Source organism: Podarcis pityusensis, assembly GCF_964106645.2.
Source record: "Podarcis pityusensis genome assembly, chromosome: 6".
NCBI classification, from domain to species: domain Eukaryota; kingdom Metazoa; phylum Chordata; class Lepidosauria; order Squamata; family Lacertidae; genus Podarcis; species Podarcis pityusensis.
Window position 1 is genome coordinate 96,584,212 of NC_138030.1, and position 17,138 is coordinate 96,601,349.

Below are 17,138 nucleotides of genomic sequence, written 5' to 3' on the forward strand. Positions count from 1 at the left end.
CAGATAAAAATAGAACCATTAGCCACCATCTGTTCTGGAGTGAATAGGGCAATAGGGCAAAAGGTGAAATGTTAGTTAAGGCGCCTTGTCTAGGGCAAAAGGTTATCTGGTAATTAAGGTGCCTTGTAGAGGTTAATGGTAAGGGGGCAAAGGTGATCGTTAATTAAGGTGCCTTGTAGAGGTTAATGGCTACTTGTTTGCCAATTATAAATAGAAGGAAATATAGCTCTTTGTCTCCCATAAAAGGTAATAGGAAATGGGAGTATCTTATATGATTGGTTCTAGCAATCAGCCAATAGGAAATTCAACCAGGCTGATTGGACAGAGGCAGCCAAAGGAGGAGCAAGGGGGCTGGGCTGAGGGAATATAAGTGCTGGCCATAATGGCAGGAGACCAGGCCAGAGCTTGGTAACCATATACCACTGTGCCTCTCATTTATTTGTCTGACAAATAAATTATTATTTTAATTTCTCTATTGCTGCGTTGAATATTTCATTCCAGCTAAGCGTTAACCACAAGCAGGGTGCTACATGCTAACACATGGAAAAGCAAAATGGAGGAGAGAGAGCAAGAGAAGAACGTGTGCTCCCCTACCCAGAGTAGGCCACACCCACACCTAGTCACATGCAGAGAGGAAGTCCGTCCCAGCTCAGGAGGAAACAGGAAGTATTCTCCTGGCTGGTACAGAGCATCCCCTAGCATGTCCCTTCCGGGAATGTTGTACTTGACTGCTATGTGCTTCTCATCCCACAACCTCCTCCTGTTCAGCCCCTCCCTCTGGCTGGTCAAAGTCTCCCTACTTCCTGATGGGGCCTTAGGTACCCATCTCCAAACCTGTCTCTGCTCCTTCTTCCTCTGGCATCTGGGCTGCTGAGTCGTGCCAAATCCAGGGGCCCTTGACGCTTCCCCTCCTGCCAGTGTTGCGGGCAAGGTCAGATTATAATGGTGCAACTGTAGCAATTGCATCAGAGTCCATTCCAGTAGGGATCATGGATTCTGAGCTATTATTATTTTTAAAACTATGTATCTAGCCCTCTGAAAAGGAATGTTACGAAGCAAAATGTGCAGGCATTTTTCTGAGCAGTTTCTGTGAGAAATTCTGCTCCCACCTGCCCACCACTGCTGTTTTCTCTTCAGATTGTTTCCTTCCAATGCCACTTTGCAGATGAGAAGTAGTGCCTGGAGTCTGAAAATACAGCTTGGCTATATAAACATACAGCTCAAATTTTAAGAGTGAAAATGATTTCTGGCCTTTGAGCCTGCAGAGAGAGATTTGAAAGCTTGTAGTCAATGTGAAATCCTGCAAGCCTGAGTCACTGTGGTTTCCAAGCAGGATTTGCAATGGTTGAGACTCCTCCCTAGGTCTTGTAGAAGAACTAGACAAATCTGCAAACTTGCATGATTTAGGCAGACTGCAGAATCCAGCAACTCTTGGTGCAGAATATTGGCTCAGAAAGTTAGCACAGCTTGTACTTAGCTCTGTCGTGAGGGTCCAGATTCAGCATAAAAGAGAGCCCAAACACCAGGAAATATTGCGACACTCAGAATATCTGTCCTGATAGCTGATGCAGCTTTCTGCTGGTGAAGCGGGAGAGGTTTGTGCCAACATTTTACAATTCCAAACAACATTTACGGTAACTCCATTAGCAGTACTGACATCCCATAATTACTCACAGTTTAGGAGAGGTCTGCCATCTTCTCAATGCTACTTGTTAAAAATATAACTGTCAGTTACTTTGCAATGTGTTGTAAACAAGAAGCCATCCCTACTTCGATAGCAAACCATAACTTGTCAAAGTGACAGCAGCAGACTGACAGGAACATGGTGTTTAGGGGGGAAAGGGAGAGATGGAATGTTTTCCAAATGAACATCTTCATGGTGGGTTAAAATATCTCTGTGCATTTGTTATTTTAGAAACCAGGGTAGCAGGTACCCGGGGGGGGGGGGTGCAGAGAATCAACATTATTCTATGGATAAATTAAGCACAAGATGTACCAAGAGTGACAAGCTGCAAACTAAAGACCCGGGTATGTTCAAAGTCCACAGCCTGCCAGGTGTTTCTGCCATGCAGTTGTCATTCTGCTCAGTGGGTCTACACAGTGTCTTCCTCCAGACAGGCTTTGGGCTTGACTGATCAGGGCTTGAAGGGGATTGATTTTGAACAAATGTAATCCAGGAACAAGAGATGGAGCTGAGCTGAGGAGGCTCTGTAGAAACCAGGACAGTCCTCGGGGAAGAGGATGCTGCTGTGAGAATGGCCAGTAGTGATTCGGGTTACTTTGAAATGGAGAGCTGGCAGGAATTTTAAGGGACTCCCCTGCATTAGGGGCCACGCACTCTCAGGCAGCTGGCCGTCTCCCCAGGTACACCCAAGGCTCCATTTGCACCATATGTTTAAAGCAGTGTTTCCCAAACTTGGGTCTCCAGCTGTTTTTGGACGACAAATCTCATCATCCCTAGCTAGCAAGGTCAGGGATTATGGGAACTGTTGTCCAAAAACAGCTAGACACCCAAATTTGGGGAATGCTGGTTTAAAGCAACATCATGGCACTTTAAACCGTCATGGTTTAAACCCCAGAGAGTCTTGGGAAATGTAGACTGTTCAGGCTGTTGAGAGCTGCCAGGAGACTCCAATTCGCCTTGCAGAGCCACAGGTTTCAGAGTGGTTTAGCAATCAATCCCTCTTCCCAGGGAACTATGGGAACTATAGCTCTGGGAGGACTAGGGGTCTCCTAACAACTCTCAGTGCACAAGTGATATTACCACCGTTTTGTTTCAAAAGTTGTGCCCCATGTCCCTGCCTACAGCGTCTGGTGCCAGTGAAGGCGCATGACACAACCAACTGCACATCTTCAGGTCTCTGTGTGTGGCTTGCAACTGAACAAGGGAATCCATACACTTGCTGGATCAGGATGTAAATGTAAATGATTTCTAAGAGTGGTGTACAGCAGGCCGGTCCAACTTTTCTTACCAAGTGGGCTGCAAGAGCACTTCAACATGGAACCCACAGGCCACACACTGAACTGAATTTCCATATTTGTAAAAGCAGAGACATCACCTTGCCAACAAAGGTCCGTATAGTTAAAGCCATGATTTTCCCAGTAGTGATGTATGGAAGTGAGAGCTGGACGATCAAGAAGGCTGATTGCCGAAGAATTGATGCTTTTGAATTATGGTGCTGGAGGAGACTCTTGAGAGTCCCATGGACTGCAAGAAGATCAAACGTATCCATTCTTAAGGAAATCAGCCCTGAGTGCTCACTGGACGGACAGATCGTGAAGCTGAGGCTCCAATACTTTGGCCACCTCATGAGAAGAGAAGACTCCCTGGAAAAGACCCTGATGTTGGGAAAGATGGAGGGCACAAAGAGAAGAGGACGACAGAGGGTGAGGTGGTTGGACAGTGTTCTCGAAGCTACCAGCATGAGCCTGACCAAACTGCGGGAGGCAGTGGAAGACAGGAGTGCCTGGCGTGCTCTGGTCCAGGGGGTCACGAAGAGTCGGACACAACTAAACAACTAAACAACAACAACAACAATATAATATACTGTAATAATATAATATAATATAATATAATATAATATAATATAATATAATTTTTAATATACAGTTAATAGATTTAATTGAATATATATAATTAAAGGCACAATTAATAGATTTAGTATATTGAATTCTTAAACAAATTTAATTCACAAACAGCTGTGTGAGCTTTTGTTACCAATACATGACACAATTTTTTAAAAGGTTTTAAGATTTTTTTTATTGAATGTTGCAGAGGGCCACCAAAAAGGCCTTGTGAGCCTCATGCTGCCCACAGGCTGTGGGTTGGACCCCCCTGGTGTAGAATATTGGATGAGGACCTGGGAGGCCAGAGTCTGAATCAGTCAAGAAGCTCAGTGGGTGACCTTGCGCCAATCACGGTCTCTTAGTCAATCTAACTCACAGGGTTGTTGTGAAAATAAAATGAAGAGGTGGATAACTATGAATGCTAACTTAAATTCTTAGGAAGAAAAGTCAGATGTAAATGCAAAAACAAATAAAGAAATGAGCTGGTGCAGGGTGGTTGATGCTATTATATGCTTTTATTTATTTGCTTATTTGTTATAATCTGCTTTTCATGTCGCCTGGGTCTCAAAGCAACTTACTAAGAATAAAACCATACAATATACAGAATTTAAAGCCTTAGACTAATGCGGTCAGAAATTTTGAACAGGCAGTGGGAAACTATATGGAGCCCACCCAGGAACTAAAACAGGAGTGTGCCCTGACAGAACAGATGAGAGAAGAGGACGTTGCTGAATCTTGGGCCCCAGAGATGGAGGGAGCTGCGGCCCAGCAGGAACATGAGCTTTTGGATTTGACAAATGAACTTGGAAAAAGCCAGATTTGGAAAGATAAAGTTTGGACTGATTTGGAAATGGGGGGTTGGATAGACCCCCCTATGCAGGGATGTTTGGACTTTCCAAGTCTGGCAATGGGCCGTGAGATGTTTGGAGCTGTGGGGGCTCTTAATTTTGGAGGGATTCTGAAACATGTTTTTAAATACCACATGGAGTTTAGTCTGGACTATGGAAAAGGGGCTGATTTGTTGAAAAGGGTCAAAAACACTACCAAGCTGGAGTTCCCACGAGTGAAAGGAGAATATGAAGAAGAGCCGCGGAAGGGACATGGAAGAGACTTAAGGGCCTCGGATATAAGGTTACCAGGTTAATGCGCTAGATCGATGGGATAAAAAGGACTGACAAAACCCGGGACCAGGAGGAAGGGACGCTGGATGAAGATTGGATTGTTTTATTTCTTTTTTCTTTATTATTAGGATTGTTTTATAAAATTGATGAATGTTAGAAAAATGTTGGAACGAAATTACTTGACTCTAGTGAAAATGTTTAAAGAATTAGGTAAGAATATTATGGTTATGAGAAGTTGGTAAAAATAAGATTTAAGTTTTAAGTTTTAAGGTTTTCTATAAGACAAGATGAAAATAGATTAAGGTAATGTAATGACAGAATATTATGAAATATGGAAAGGATTTGCTGTGATAATTAATAACCAGGAAACAAAAAAAGGGAGGAGGAGGAGGTCAAAGAAAGAAGGTAATGAAAGTTGAGGATTTGAGAATGATGGTTTTGTTTTTGTCTGTTTGTGGTGTATTTTTTTTTAATTTGTATTGTTTGATGTGCTTTGTTTTTTCTTTGTTTTCTCTTTTTCTTTTTCTGCTTGTTCTTTTTTGTAATTCTAAAAAATTTTCAATAAATATTATTTTAAAAAAACCACAGAATTTAAAGCCTTAATTAAAAGAGTGTATAGGTTTTGTTTGCTATTGTAGATGATCCCAGATCCAGGGAAAGCTTCAGTAACCAGACATCTCTCTCTAACGGGGTACTTTTCTTCTAAAAATTGAATTGCTTTGCTTTTCAGAGAAGAGACTAGTCTGAGAAACAGACATGACACTTCTCTGTAAATATAGAAACCCTAATGACTTTCTAAGTAATGAGCTCAGGGAACATTACTAGTGTCACAACACTCCAAAGGGAGGAAATACTGATGTCATTTACATCTGTAAGTGACAACTCAAAAGTCTCAGCAGCATCGGTGCAGCTTTCACAACAAAGTGTCACCTTGAGACTTTTCTCAAGTGACAGCTATTTAATAGCCTCTTGAGCTTCAGCTCTGAGACATCTGACCCAGTTAGCAACGTGAAGGGACTGGAAAGGGGTTTATTTTTTTGCTGTAAATCTAATGGCTCCTTAAATTCACATATCATTATATATTTTTTTTAATAATATTTTTTATTGTTTTTTTCCAGGTACAAATATATAGTCAGACAAACAACAGAAGCAACAGAACAAAAAAGGAAAAAGAAAATAAAAAAAATTCATCTTTCCAGAACATTTTTTCATAACCAACCGGACTTCCCCACATCTCCCTCACCCTGCATTCTTTACAATAAAGATATCAGCAAATTGTTACCTTGTTTCATGCATTTTTTGTAATTTCAAATGATTATACTTTAAGTTTATAATACTTATTATCAAATTTCTTTTATCCTAAAATAGGCATAAAAATTACTTTAGATTTTGGTCCTTTCGTAGTTATAACTTAGTTTCCCAAATCATCAAATTTTATTGCTGAAGCTATACTTTCCCAGCCATGCAAATTCTTAACATTCATATAACTTATGATGTTTTTGTAGATAGTCCTTAAATTTTTTCCAGTCCTCCTCCATTGTTTCTTCTCCCAGATCTTGGATTCTGCCAGTCATTTCAGCCAGTTCCATATAGTCCATCAATTGCATCTGCCACTCTTCCAGCGTGGGTAAATCTTGTATCTTCCAATGTTTGGCGATAAGAATTCTTGCTGCTGTAGTTGCATACATAAAGAAAGTTCTATCCTTCTTTAACACTTTCTGGCCAACAATGCCCAGAAGAAAGGCCTCTGGTTTCTTGGGAAAGGTATACTTAAATACCTTTTTTAGCTCATTATAAATCATTTCCCAGAAGGCCTTCACTTTCGGGCAAGTCCACCAGAGGTGAAAGAATGTCCCTTCAGCCTCCTTACATTTCCAACATTTGTTATCAGACAGGTGATATATCTTTGCAAGCTTGACTGGGGTCATGTACCACCTATATATCATTTTCATAATATTTTCTTTCAGGGCATTACATGCCGTGAATTTCATACCGGTGGTCCATAACCTTTCCCAGTCCTCAAACATGATGTTATACCCGATATCCTGCGCCCATTTTATCATGGCTGATTTAACTGTCTCATCCTGGGTATTCCATTTAAGCAGCAAGTTATACATTCTTGAAAGAACCTTGGTCTTTGGTTCAAGTAATTCTGTCTCTAACTTCGATTTTTCCACCTGGAAACCTATTTTTTTATCCATTTTAAAAACCTCTTGAATTTGAGCATAATGTAACCAGTCTTGCACCTTGTTTTTTAATTTATCTAGGCTCTGCAGCCTCCAATTATCTCCAATTTTATCTATTATCTCCCAGTATTTTGGCCAACCAACCTCCTTAAATTCACATATCATTATAGAGTATACTGGTGGTACCTTTTCCCAAAGAGAATGAGTAGAATATATACCACTGCAATCAGTTTTATTGTATATAGCCAAAGACCTTGACAATGGATGATAGAGAATAAAAGGAAACTTCCATCTAAAATCATACAACATAACTGATCAGAAAGGTTGGCAGTTCGACTCTGTGCAACAGCGTGAGCTCTCTTTGCTTTGCCCCAGCTTCTACCAACCTAGCAGTTCGAAAGCATATCAGCATGAGTAGATAAATTGGTACATACTTCTGTGGCGGGAAGGTAAACGGCGTTTTCATGCGCTCTGGCTTCCGTCACTGTGTTCCATTGTGCCAGAAGCAGTTTAGTCATGCTGGCCACATGACCTGAAAAGCTGTCTGCAGACATTGAAGATGAGCACCGCACCCCATTGTCTAATTCGACTGGACTTAACCGTCCAGAGGTCCTTTACCTTTACCATTTGGATAACAAAGAATAATGAAGATGTGGAACAAAATAGTTTTGTATAAGGGGGATTGCTAAAAAGAATCAAATAGTTCCAGTTCAAAGTAATCAATAAATTTGCTGGCTGTGTGCTACTAGATCTAGTTACTCTTGTCAGGTACAGCAAATATTACATTAAAAAGCCTGGCTATCACTGACTGTATGTATGCTGCTTTCTGCTTATATTAGTAGATACAGTCGAGCACAAGACTTCTAATCTCAGAGTCAAGGATTTGAGCCCCATGTTGAGCAAAAGATTCCTGCATTGCAGAGGGTTGGACTAGATGCTCATGGTCCTTTCCAACTCTACAATCCTATGATTCTATAATACTTAAATTCTCCTGCAAATTGCTCCACAGTTCTGGATTTCTTATGCAACACCAACTGGAAAGTTCTTTTGAATTAGACAGAAGCTGGTACAACCCTCAGTCAGCCAGGGAATACTGATGTCATAAAATCTGTAGATGGTATGCAGAGCAAGCAAACAAAATATGATTTATTCCATGGAGAAATGTTGGTTCCTGAAGGGGTAATAAGATTAACTAATGTAGCATAATTAAACAGAAGCAAATGCAGTTATGACGCATGACTGGCCTAGTTTTGTGATAAATCCTTGGAGACAAAAATTAAAGGATGGATTCACAAAGCTGTCATCGCCCTGGTTGAGGAATTACTTTGCAGGACCCTCATGGAACTTGTGAAAGAGGCCCTAGGTGCATTTTTCTGCCCAGGGCAAGACAGCAGAAGGATTTGCCACAAATGTGACTGGCTCCTGGTGGCTGGGAATAAGGCTATTCCAATAAGTTCCTGCCTCGTGATCAGGTGGAACATCAGAGGAGACTGCTGGGCCCAGAAGACTTGGTTGGCCCCTCATTCATTGAACCACAGTAAAACTGTAAGGGCTCACCCACCTACCCCACCAAAGTCAACTCCATCCCTTTCCCCCAGTGAAAACCTGCTCACCCTTTTATGCTACAACCAGCTCAGTCTGTACAATCCAGGCAAAACATGAGCCACAAGGAGGCATCAGGTGTGTTGAAGAAAAGGTGCTTGCAGAATATGCAAAACCAAGCCAAGCTCCAAGGAAGGCAAAAACTTTTCAGGGCTACCAGCACCTTAATGTTTCAAAAGTGAGGATTAACCAAGGTGTTTGCTGCCTGTCTTACTTGGAAATTTGCCTTCACAAATCTTTTTTGGTCCTGAAGCCGTGTTTATTCTGAACCTCTTCTTTTCCAGTAGGCCATAGTCCACAATACTCCTGGGCTCACAGAGGTAGAGACTGAAGGAACGCTGTAAGTGGCAGGGCAGAGACATCATAAATCAATGTGAAACTGAAGATCTCACTGCCCTTTCTACGTTTGAATGCATGGCTGATCACCCATCTTGTTTAGATACTGATTTGGACATGGGTACTGCTTATAGTAGTGTATATGTTTAAATTAGGATTGATTGAATATTCTTACTGTTCATACCAGCTGGTGATGTTTGTAATCTCTTCTCTCTTCGTTATATTTGTAAAAAATAAAATAAAAGCAGTGAAAACAACAACAACAAGTAGCCTGGCATGTTTACAATTAGTTCACCCCAGTGTCTTGGCATCGTTGACCAGAATGCTAGATGTAGGAACAATTGAGTATAACTTTTATATATTGGGGGGGGGGGGGGGCTTTTGAAAACAACCAACCAATAGGTCCTGGGTCCTTACAAGGGCCTTTGAAATTACAGCCCTGAGGATATTTTCATGTGCCCCCATAGCTCATCTCACTAAAGAGATGTACCCAAACTCTTTCCCATAATAAGAAACAACACACACACACACACACACACACAGAGAGAGAGAGAGAGAGAGAGAGAGAGAGAGAGAGAGTTCCAAATGAGTCATTTAATCCTGAGAAGCCCTTGGAACTAAATCTTCTCTATCAGTTCAGAACCAGAATTCCAAGAAGAAAATAAAATTACAGCTTGTCACTTCTCATTCCATCAGGGAGCACTGATAGATAAAAGAGGAGAGCAGGCAGGCAAAAAGAAAATAGTGATTAAAGGTGCGGGGGCTTTAAATTATACATTGTTACTTGGTTGGAAGTCACTGAAATGCATGTAACATACCAATTTTTTTTTACTCAGGACAGGAATGTTGATTTTTTTCTAAAAATATGGCTTCATCAAGACAGGCATAGCCATTGTTTTATGATTTCTGCTAACAAGTGCACTATGTAACACTTTGTTATAACCCTTTCTCTCCATGAATGCCAACAATATCCTCTCTGTGTAGATAAGGGGAGGGCAACATTTTAATACTTTAACATGTCCCCACCTTTCACAGAGACAAGCAAAGTAATATTTTCCTTCAGAGATCTGAATGCGTTTTGAAACAGTGTGAACAACTCATCCCACTTTAACCTCTGGACAACAGCTTTTGCAGCATTTTGAACCATTTCAAAAACCTGCAAAAGTTGTCTGATTGGGAATCTCAACTAAAGCACCCATGACAGATGGCCATCCAACCTCTGCGTAAAGAAGGGGAGTCCACAACCTCCTGAGGGAGACAGTTCCACTGTAAAACCACTCTGTCCTGTCAGAAAGGTTTTCCTGAATCTCCTTTCTTGTAACTTGAAGGCATTGGTTTGAGTCCTATCCTCCAGAGCAGGGGGGGAAACATCTTAAGGAAATAGCAGGATACCAAAAACTCATCCTGAGCTGGTTCTAGGCAGCCCTGCATTCCAAAACAGGAAAATAAACCACAGATAACACAGCGTGAGATTTCCCTCACAAAGCTGCAAAACTATCAAGCCACTCAGAAACTGCACACCTCGCAAACATAATAAACCACATTCCATGCACACTGAAGACAGAAAAATGTCCAGCATGAAACCAGAACTGCTGCTGCTCTTAAGAAACAAGTTGCTGTTAAGAAACCACCAGCAACCACAAAAAACAGCTGTCCCACTATCACCCTAGGACTGATATCAGCGCTTCCCCCAGGAAAACCCCTAAACGCAGATCACTGGTTACCAGTACATCTCTCAGCATCAAGCATACCAGTCTCCCTTCTCCTTCTCGCTGTAAAAGTGTCTTCTCACTGGGAATGTCCAGAACAGGAAACAACAGCAGAAAGCCTCCATAGACGCATCTCTTCACCCTGAGGCTTCTCTTCACCGCTGCTCTTGGCATTGCCAAAAAGAATTCTGAGATGGCCAGAGAATCACACACCAGAGATAAATCTGTTCTCTGACAGCACACAGTCCGCCTCACTGCAGAAGTTGGAGATGGGTACTCAGACCTTCCCCGTCTCCAACAGCTACCCAGTTTGCCTCTGCTGGGTGTCCAGGGTCACCATACATCCAAGTGGCCTTCCTCCAGGGATGGCATAAACCAAACCTGTGCTCAGCCACCCACCAGGTAATCAAGCACATCGCCATAAAAAATATCACAGAGCTCAAAACTTCAAGGCAGGAAAAAAACGCCAGGACGTCACTTCCTGAATCAAGCAGTTGTGGAGGTTGCTGCCCTTCTAGTAAGTGGGTCTGCTGAAACAGAATGGCTTCATGCCAGTAAAACCACTGCCAGCTCCTGGCCCCTCTGGGTTCTCCATACCTCCCAGTGCTGCATCTGCACCAAGCGCTACCAGCCATCTCTGGAATCAAGTCTCTTCCAGCTTCTTGGCGCTGCAAGGCTGTTCCACAACAGCCACCTGGCTCATAAATCACCACAACCAGCATCCACTCCAGCTGCTTCAAAACCACTGCCCAGGCATGGAGACTCTCCAGGTCCTCCTTGTCGTCCTCCGGCATTTCACCACAGCTACTCCTTTGCTCATTCACAGCAAACACTCCGGCACCACACAGCCGGACCTCCTCAACACTCTGCTCAGCCTCAGGAACCTATCAGTGGGGGTTGGGGCATTATGGGCCCATAACCTGTCGTGAAATTCTACTCAGTATTGATCCAGAGCAGATTCCAGTGTATGGTTAGCAGACCAGAGGCAATTTTATTTCATCTGGCAGAGCTTTACTGCTACTGAAGGCAAATGAGCATAATGGTCACAAATTTAATACATTCAGGATTGGCACTGTCCGTAAGAAATCCAATTGCAGCAGACTTACCTTAAACTTACAATAACTTATAATAAGTCTAAACCTTAACACTATATATACTATGTACAGAACATCACACCAGAAGGAAGAGTGATAGAAAGACAAAGTGAAACCCATGCCCCTTCTGGCCTGACTTTTATAGTCAGCATGACCTTGACGGAAGAGATAACAGAACCAGTTTAAGCCAGCTGTACTCAGCTTCTCTGAAGGAATAACCCAAACATCATGAGCCTTCTGCTTGTTTCTTTCATACAGAGAAGCTTCCAGAACCCTCTTGAATTAATCAGACTAGGAAAGATCTCTACACATCAGATCAATACTTTCTGCACTAAGAAATGCAAACTGATAATTTGAAGGTGGTTTTCATATCTCATTTCTATCTCCTCTTTTCCAGGCTAAACATACTGCAAACCCTCAACTGTTGCTCATAAGGCTTGGTTTCCAGACCCTTGGGAATCTTGGTCACCCTCCTCTGCACATGTTCCAGCTTGTGAATATTCTTCTTAAATTGTGGCATCCAGAACTGGACACAGGATTCCAAGGCAGAATCGAGTGGTACTCCTACTTCCCTTGATCTGGACACTATACGTCTGTTGATGCAGCCTAGAATACAATTGGCTTTTTTTGTTGCTGCATCACACTGTTGACTCATGTTAAACTTGTGGTCTACTAAGACCCCTAGATCCTTTTCACATGTGCTGCTGGCAAGCTGGGTGCTGATCTTATATTTGTAAGCTGGTTCTTCCTGCCTAAACGCAAAACCTTACATTTGTCCCTATTGAAATTCATTTTGTTAGTTTGGGCTCAGTTAAGGTCATCTTGAATCCCAATTCTGCCTCCTGGACCCAAGTTGTTTAGGGCTCTTTGAATGAACACAAGAATCATAAACATGGCCCGATCACTGACAAACATTGCAGCTCCCCAGAGTTTCTAAATCCCGACAATGCAATTAAAGAAAATATATATCCTTGGAAATATTAAGTGGAACTACACACAGGCTTAAAGCCCTCGGTCTCAGCCCTCTGGCAGGCAATTATAGAGTGCCTAATTGATATGCACAGCCTCACAGCATTGTGTAGAAAGACTGCTGTTTCATGGCAGCTTACATTCTGAAGGTGAGGGCGCAGGGAATCAAGGAGTCGTTGTGTCCTAACACAGACATTGTGGCAGCTGCCATACTAGCCACTTCCTGTGCTTCCATCAGATGCCAATGTCACTGAGACCCTCCCATTCCAGTTTGGTTTTCTAACTCGTCTTCCCATCTTTTCTCAACACATGGTTTGCGGCATATTTTGAAATGCAATTGTAGATGAGCAAAATGCAGAGGGGAATCACCAGAATGAGTGGTCCATGAGGGAGTTGTTGATGAGCTCCCTTTCTGCATCACTTTGCCTGCATTGCGCTGCCATTACCACACCCAGCCCTACCATTAGGCAGAGGGTGTGTAAACTCTGTACCTTCAAAGTGCCTTCTTTCCCTCAGGGAATTCTGGACATTGTGGTTTATCTCTCATGAGGTTACAACTCTCAGCCACTGTTAACAAGCTACAGTGCCCAGAATTCTTGGAGGGAAAGAATGTGCTTCAAATCTTCCTTAAAGAATCATAGAATCATAGAGTTGGAAGAGACCACAAGGGCCATCGAGTCCAACCCCCTGCCAAGCAGGAAACACCATCAGAGCACTCCTGACATATGGTTGTCAAGCCTCTGCTTAAAGACCTCCAAAGAAGGAGACTCCACCACACTCCTTGGCAGCAAATTCCACTGTCAAACAACTCTTACTGTCAGGAAGTTCTTCCTAATGTTTAGGTGGAATCTTCTTTCTTGTAGTTTGGATCCATTGCTCCGTGTCCGCTTCTCTGGAGCAGCAGAAAACAACCTTTCTCCCTCCTCTATGTGACATCCTTTTATATATTGGAACATGGCTATCATATCACCCCTTAACCTCCTCTTCTCCAGGCTAAACATGCCCAGCTCCCTTAGCCGTTCCTCATAAGGCATCGTTTCCAGGCCTTTGACCATTTTGGTTGCCCTCCTCTGGACACTTTCCAGTTTGTCAGTGTCCTTCTTGAACTGTGGTGTGTACACAGCCAGGTGAGGCAGCTGAGGAGTGGTGAGGTGATGGAGGGAAGAGCGTGTGCCAGGTGGGCTGCTCAGTGCTCCCTCAACTCACCTGCTGCCATCAGGTGCTGTGAAGGATGCTATTCTGTCACCAGTGTTGAAGTAAGGTTTACTTGCCAGTCTGGCTGGCTTTTTTTATATAGAATAGGGAAAGCTGCCATCTTGTCCCTCGGGGCTTTTTTTCAGCCAGAGCTCAACTCTGCTGCCTCTCAGGTGGGCACCATTGCCATTATAAGAGAAGAAGGGAGGTGTTCATTGTGAGTTCTGGCACTTCTTTTTCTAGAAAAATAGCACTGTTGTCCTTCACCTCAATATATCTTGGGCCAGCCCTGACTATAATCCTGCAGCATGGTCCTCCCCATCCCCATCCAATTTTATTCTGTTTCCTTTTTAAATTCAAATTAAATCTAGTTTTTGAGCTAAAGCATGAATGCACAAATAAAATAGTACAACCCCCTCCATTAAAGCCTGGTTGCATTAATAGGTTTTGTTTTAAAATGAATGAGAAAAAGACGAGATTGGCTCAGCCTGCAAAAAGGAAAGTGCTCATAGAAATTTAATTAATACTAATAAATAATAATAATAATAGGTAATTCAAGCACAGAAGCCGTTTTACAGTCACACCAAATGGAGAGGCTTTTGCTGCTTAAGGGTTGCAGTCCCAAACCCACTTCCTAGCATCTAATGGGACTTGCTGTACAGTGGTACCTCGGGTTACATAAGCTTCAGGTTACAGACTCCGCTAACCCAGAAATATTACCTTGGGTTAAGAACTTTGCTTCAGGATGAGAACAGAAATCGTGCTCCGGCGGCGCAGTGGTAGCAGGAGGCCCCATTAGCTAAAGTGGTGCTTCAGGTTAAGAACGGACCTCCAATTCTATGTATGCAACAACAGCAGCAAGAATACTCATCGCGAAGTATTGGAAGACACAAGATTTACCCACCCGGGAAGAATGGCAGATGAAGTTGATGGACTATATGGAACTGGCGGAAATGACTGGCAGAATCCAAGACCAGGGAGAAGAGTCGGTGGAAGAAGACTGGAAAAAGTTTAAAGATTATTTACACAAATACTGTAAAATTAATGAATGTTAGAAGAATGTTGGAACGGAGTTATATGGCTTTAGTAGAAATGTTATAAGGAATTAAGTATAAATAGATTAATAGAATATTAAAGGAAAAAATAAGGTTAGAATGTGTTAAGATAATTATAGGATAGAAAACAGAGGAAGATGGAAAGGAATTGCTGAAACAATTAACAGAAGTGGAATACAAAAAGGGAGGTGTGAGGAGGTCGTGGAAATAAGTGAATGAAAGATAAGATACTGAAATTGTTTGATGTGTTTTAAGCTGTTTTTGTTTGGTAATGTGTCAGTGTTATGTAGTGTTTTTGTATTGTATTGTATTGTTCTTTTTTTTTTTTTTGTAGTGTTGTGTTTAAATTGTTGGAAAAGTAATAAATATTATTTTCAAAAAAAAAAAAGAACGGACCTCCAGAACGAATTAAGTACTTAACCTGAGGTACCACTGTATTGTTTTTAACACTCGATTGGAAGCCGCCCAGAGTGGCTGGGGAAACTCAGCCAGATGGGTGGGGTATAAATAAATTATTATTATTATTATTATTATTATTATTATTATTATTACTTCACCCGACCCAAGAGAGTGAGCAGTGTGAATTATGGAGGATTGTCACACCACCATTTCCCTAGCAAAAATCACCACCTGAAGCTGCTATTTCCCCACTATTCCAGTCCTAACCATACTTTTAAAACATGCTCTTAAATTAATGTTACCAGACGTCCCCGTTTCCCAGGGACAGTCCCCGGATTGACAAATCAGTCCCCTGACAAAATCCATGGAAGTTGAAAAGCGTCCCCGGATTCACTGAAAAAAATCTGGTAACCTTATTTTAAATGTGGGTTTTCTTTTTTGCTTTTTAAAAATTTTATCTGTAAAACCAGTGCCATCTAGTGTCTGATCCACGTTTGGAAATAATTAGTGACTAATTACAATGTTTTGCATGATAAATTGTAATTGTCATGAATTTGTTGCATGGAATGCAACAAAAAGGCCATTATATTGCACCTTAAAATTTTCTTTTAGCTTTTCATCATATAGTTTTATTGCTTTCCAATACAGTATATAACAATTTAAAAAGAAAGAATACAATAACAAAATCCCAACTTTTAGCTTTTTAAAGAATGTGCACTAAGATGTATATTTTGAATTATTTATTTACTTTTCTTTTTTGTATGTTTGCTCAAGGAAACTTTGCCCCTTTGGTTGTTCATTAGAAAATTTATTTCCTTGCGTCTGTAGAGATCATGCAGACAAATCCCTAAGCCACTTTGAGCCGTTTGAGGAAAGAAAAGTTGATAGAGTGATCAAATAAGCAAGCAAGTAGATGGAACAATCAAATAAATGCAGATCATGGAAATTATTTGGGGTGGGGGTTGTCAGATGAAGAGTGGTCTTTCGTGAAACGGCTGAGATGTTTATTTTTCTTTCTTCTAATTTCTAGACTTCTTCCCAGCGAAACTGGCTGGAATCTAAAAGCGTATCTTAACTCGGTTTGCTTTAATATGAACAGGATAACCTTGTTCAAATTAAAGTATTTTATGATTGCATCTGACTAAGCACTCTACAAATGCTTGTGCCATAATAAATCTGCCTTTATTGCATTTGCTTGTTCAAACAATCCTGTGCACGCTTGTTTATTTGTTACATTTATATCCACCTGCCCTCGAAGGAGCTCGGGGTGCAAACGTGCTTCTCCCCCCCCCCTCCCCATTGTGAGGTGGGTTAGGCTGAGAGACTGGGACTGGCACAAAGTCACCCAGTGAACTGCACAGCTCAGGGCGGATTTGAGCCCTTGCCTCCCAGGTCTTGGTCACTTATGTTTTAATAAACATATAACAACAACCTATTATTTATATGTTGCCCATTCGACTGGGTTGCCCGAGCCACTCTGGGCAACTTCCAACAAATTAAAACACAGTAAGATATCAAACATTAAAAACTTCCCTATACTGTACAAGGCCTCCCTGTACATGTATGTGTGTGTGTATATATATACTATATATATATATATATATATATATATATAGTTACACTATAGCACTGCAGTTCACTGTTAGCTTACCAGGAAGTAAATCTAAACGAGGCTTCCTAATGATTAAACCTGTATAGAATTGTGCTGTTAATGTTACTATTCACTATGGATTTTAGAATTTGGGAGGGATAAAAATCATATTTTCTGCATGTGCGTGTATAATTCAATGTCTCTGAAATCAAAAACTTGCTGTTCATCCCAGAAAACCGGGTGAGTCCCTGTGCCTGATGCGTGTCTTAATTTCCCCCTGCTGAGCTTGCATTTACAATTCCCCGTTTTCACTCT

General features: G+C 41.7%; 1 protein-coding gene and 1 long non-coding RNA gene across 3 annotated transcripts in view; both read right to left on the reverse strand.

Annotated features, from left to right (window-relative positions):
• The window catches only part of RGS8 (regulator of G protein signaling 8), an 84,596-nt gene extending 73,886 nt beyond the window's left edge, over nt 1-10,710 (reverse strand). Inside the window, exon 1 of one of the 2 annotated variants that reach the window (XM_081012299.1) lies at nt 10,543-10,710. In XM_081012299.1, coding sequence (XP_080868425.1) covers nt 10,543-10,695 — 153 coding nt within the window. In that variant the 5' untranslated portion in view covers nt 10,696-10,710. Of the gene's footprint in view, nt 1-10,536 lie in introns of both variants that reach the window. The other variant, XM_081012298.1, reaches the window with a different exon arrangement.
• Nucleotides 1-17,138, reverse strand: part of LOC308480672 — a 124,356-nt gene that overhangs the window by 73,886 nt on the left and 33,332 nt on the right. The window lies entirely within an intron of this gene.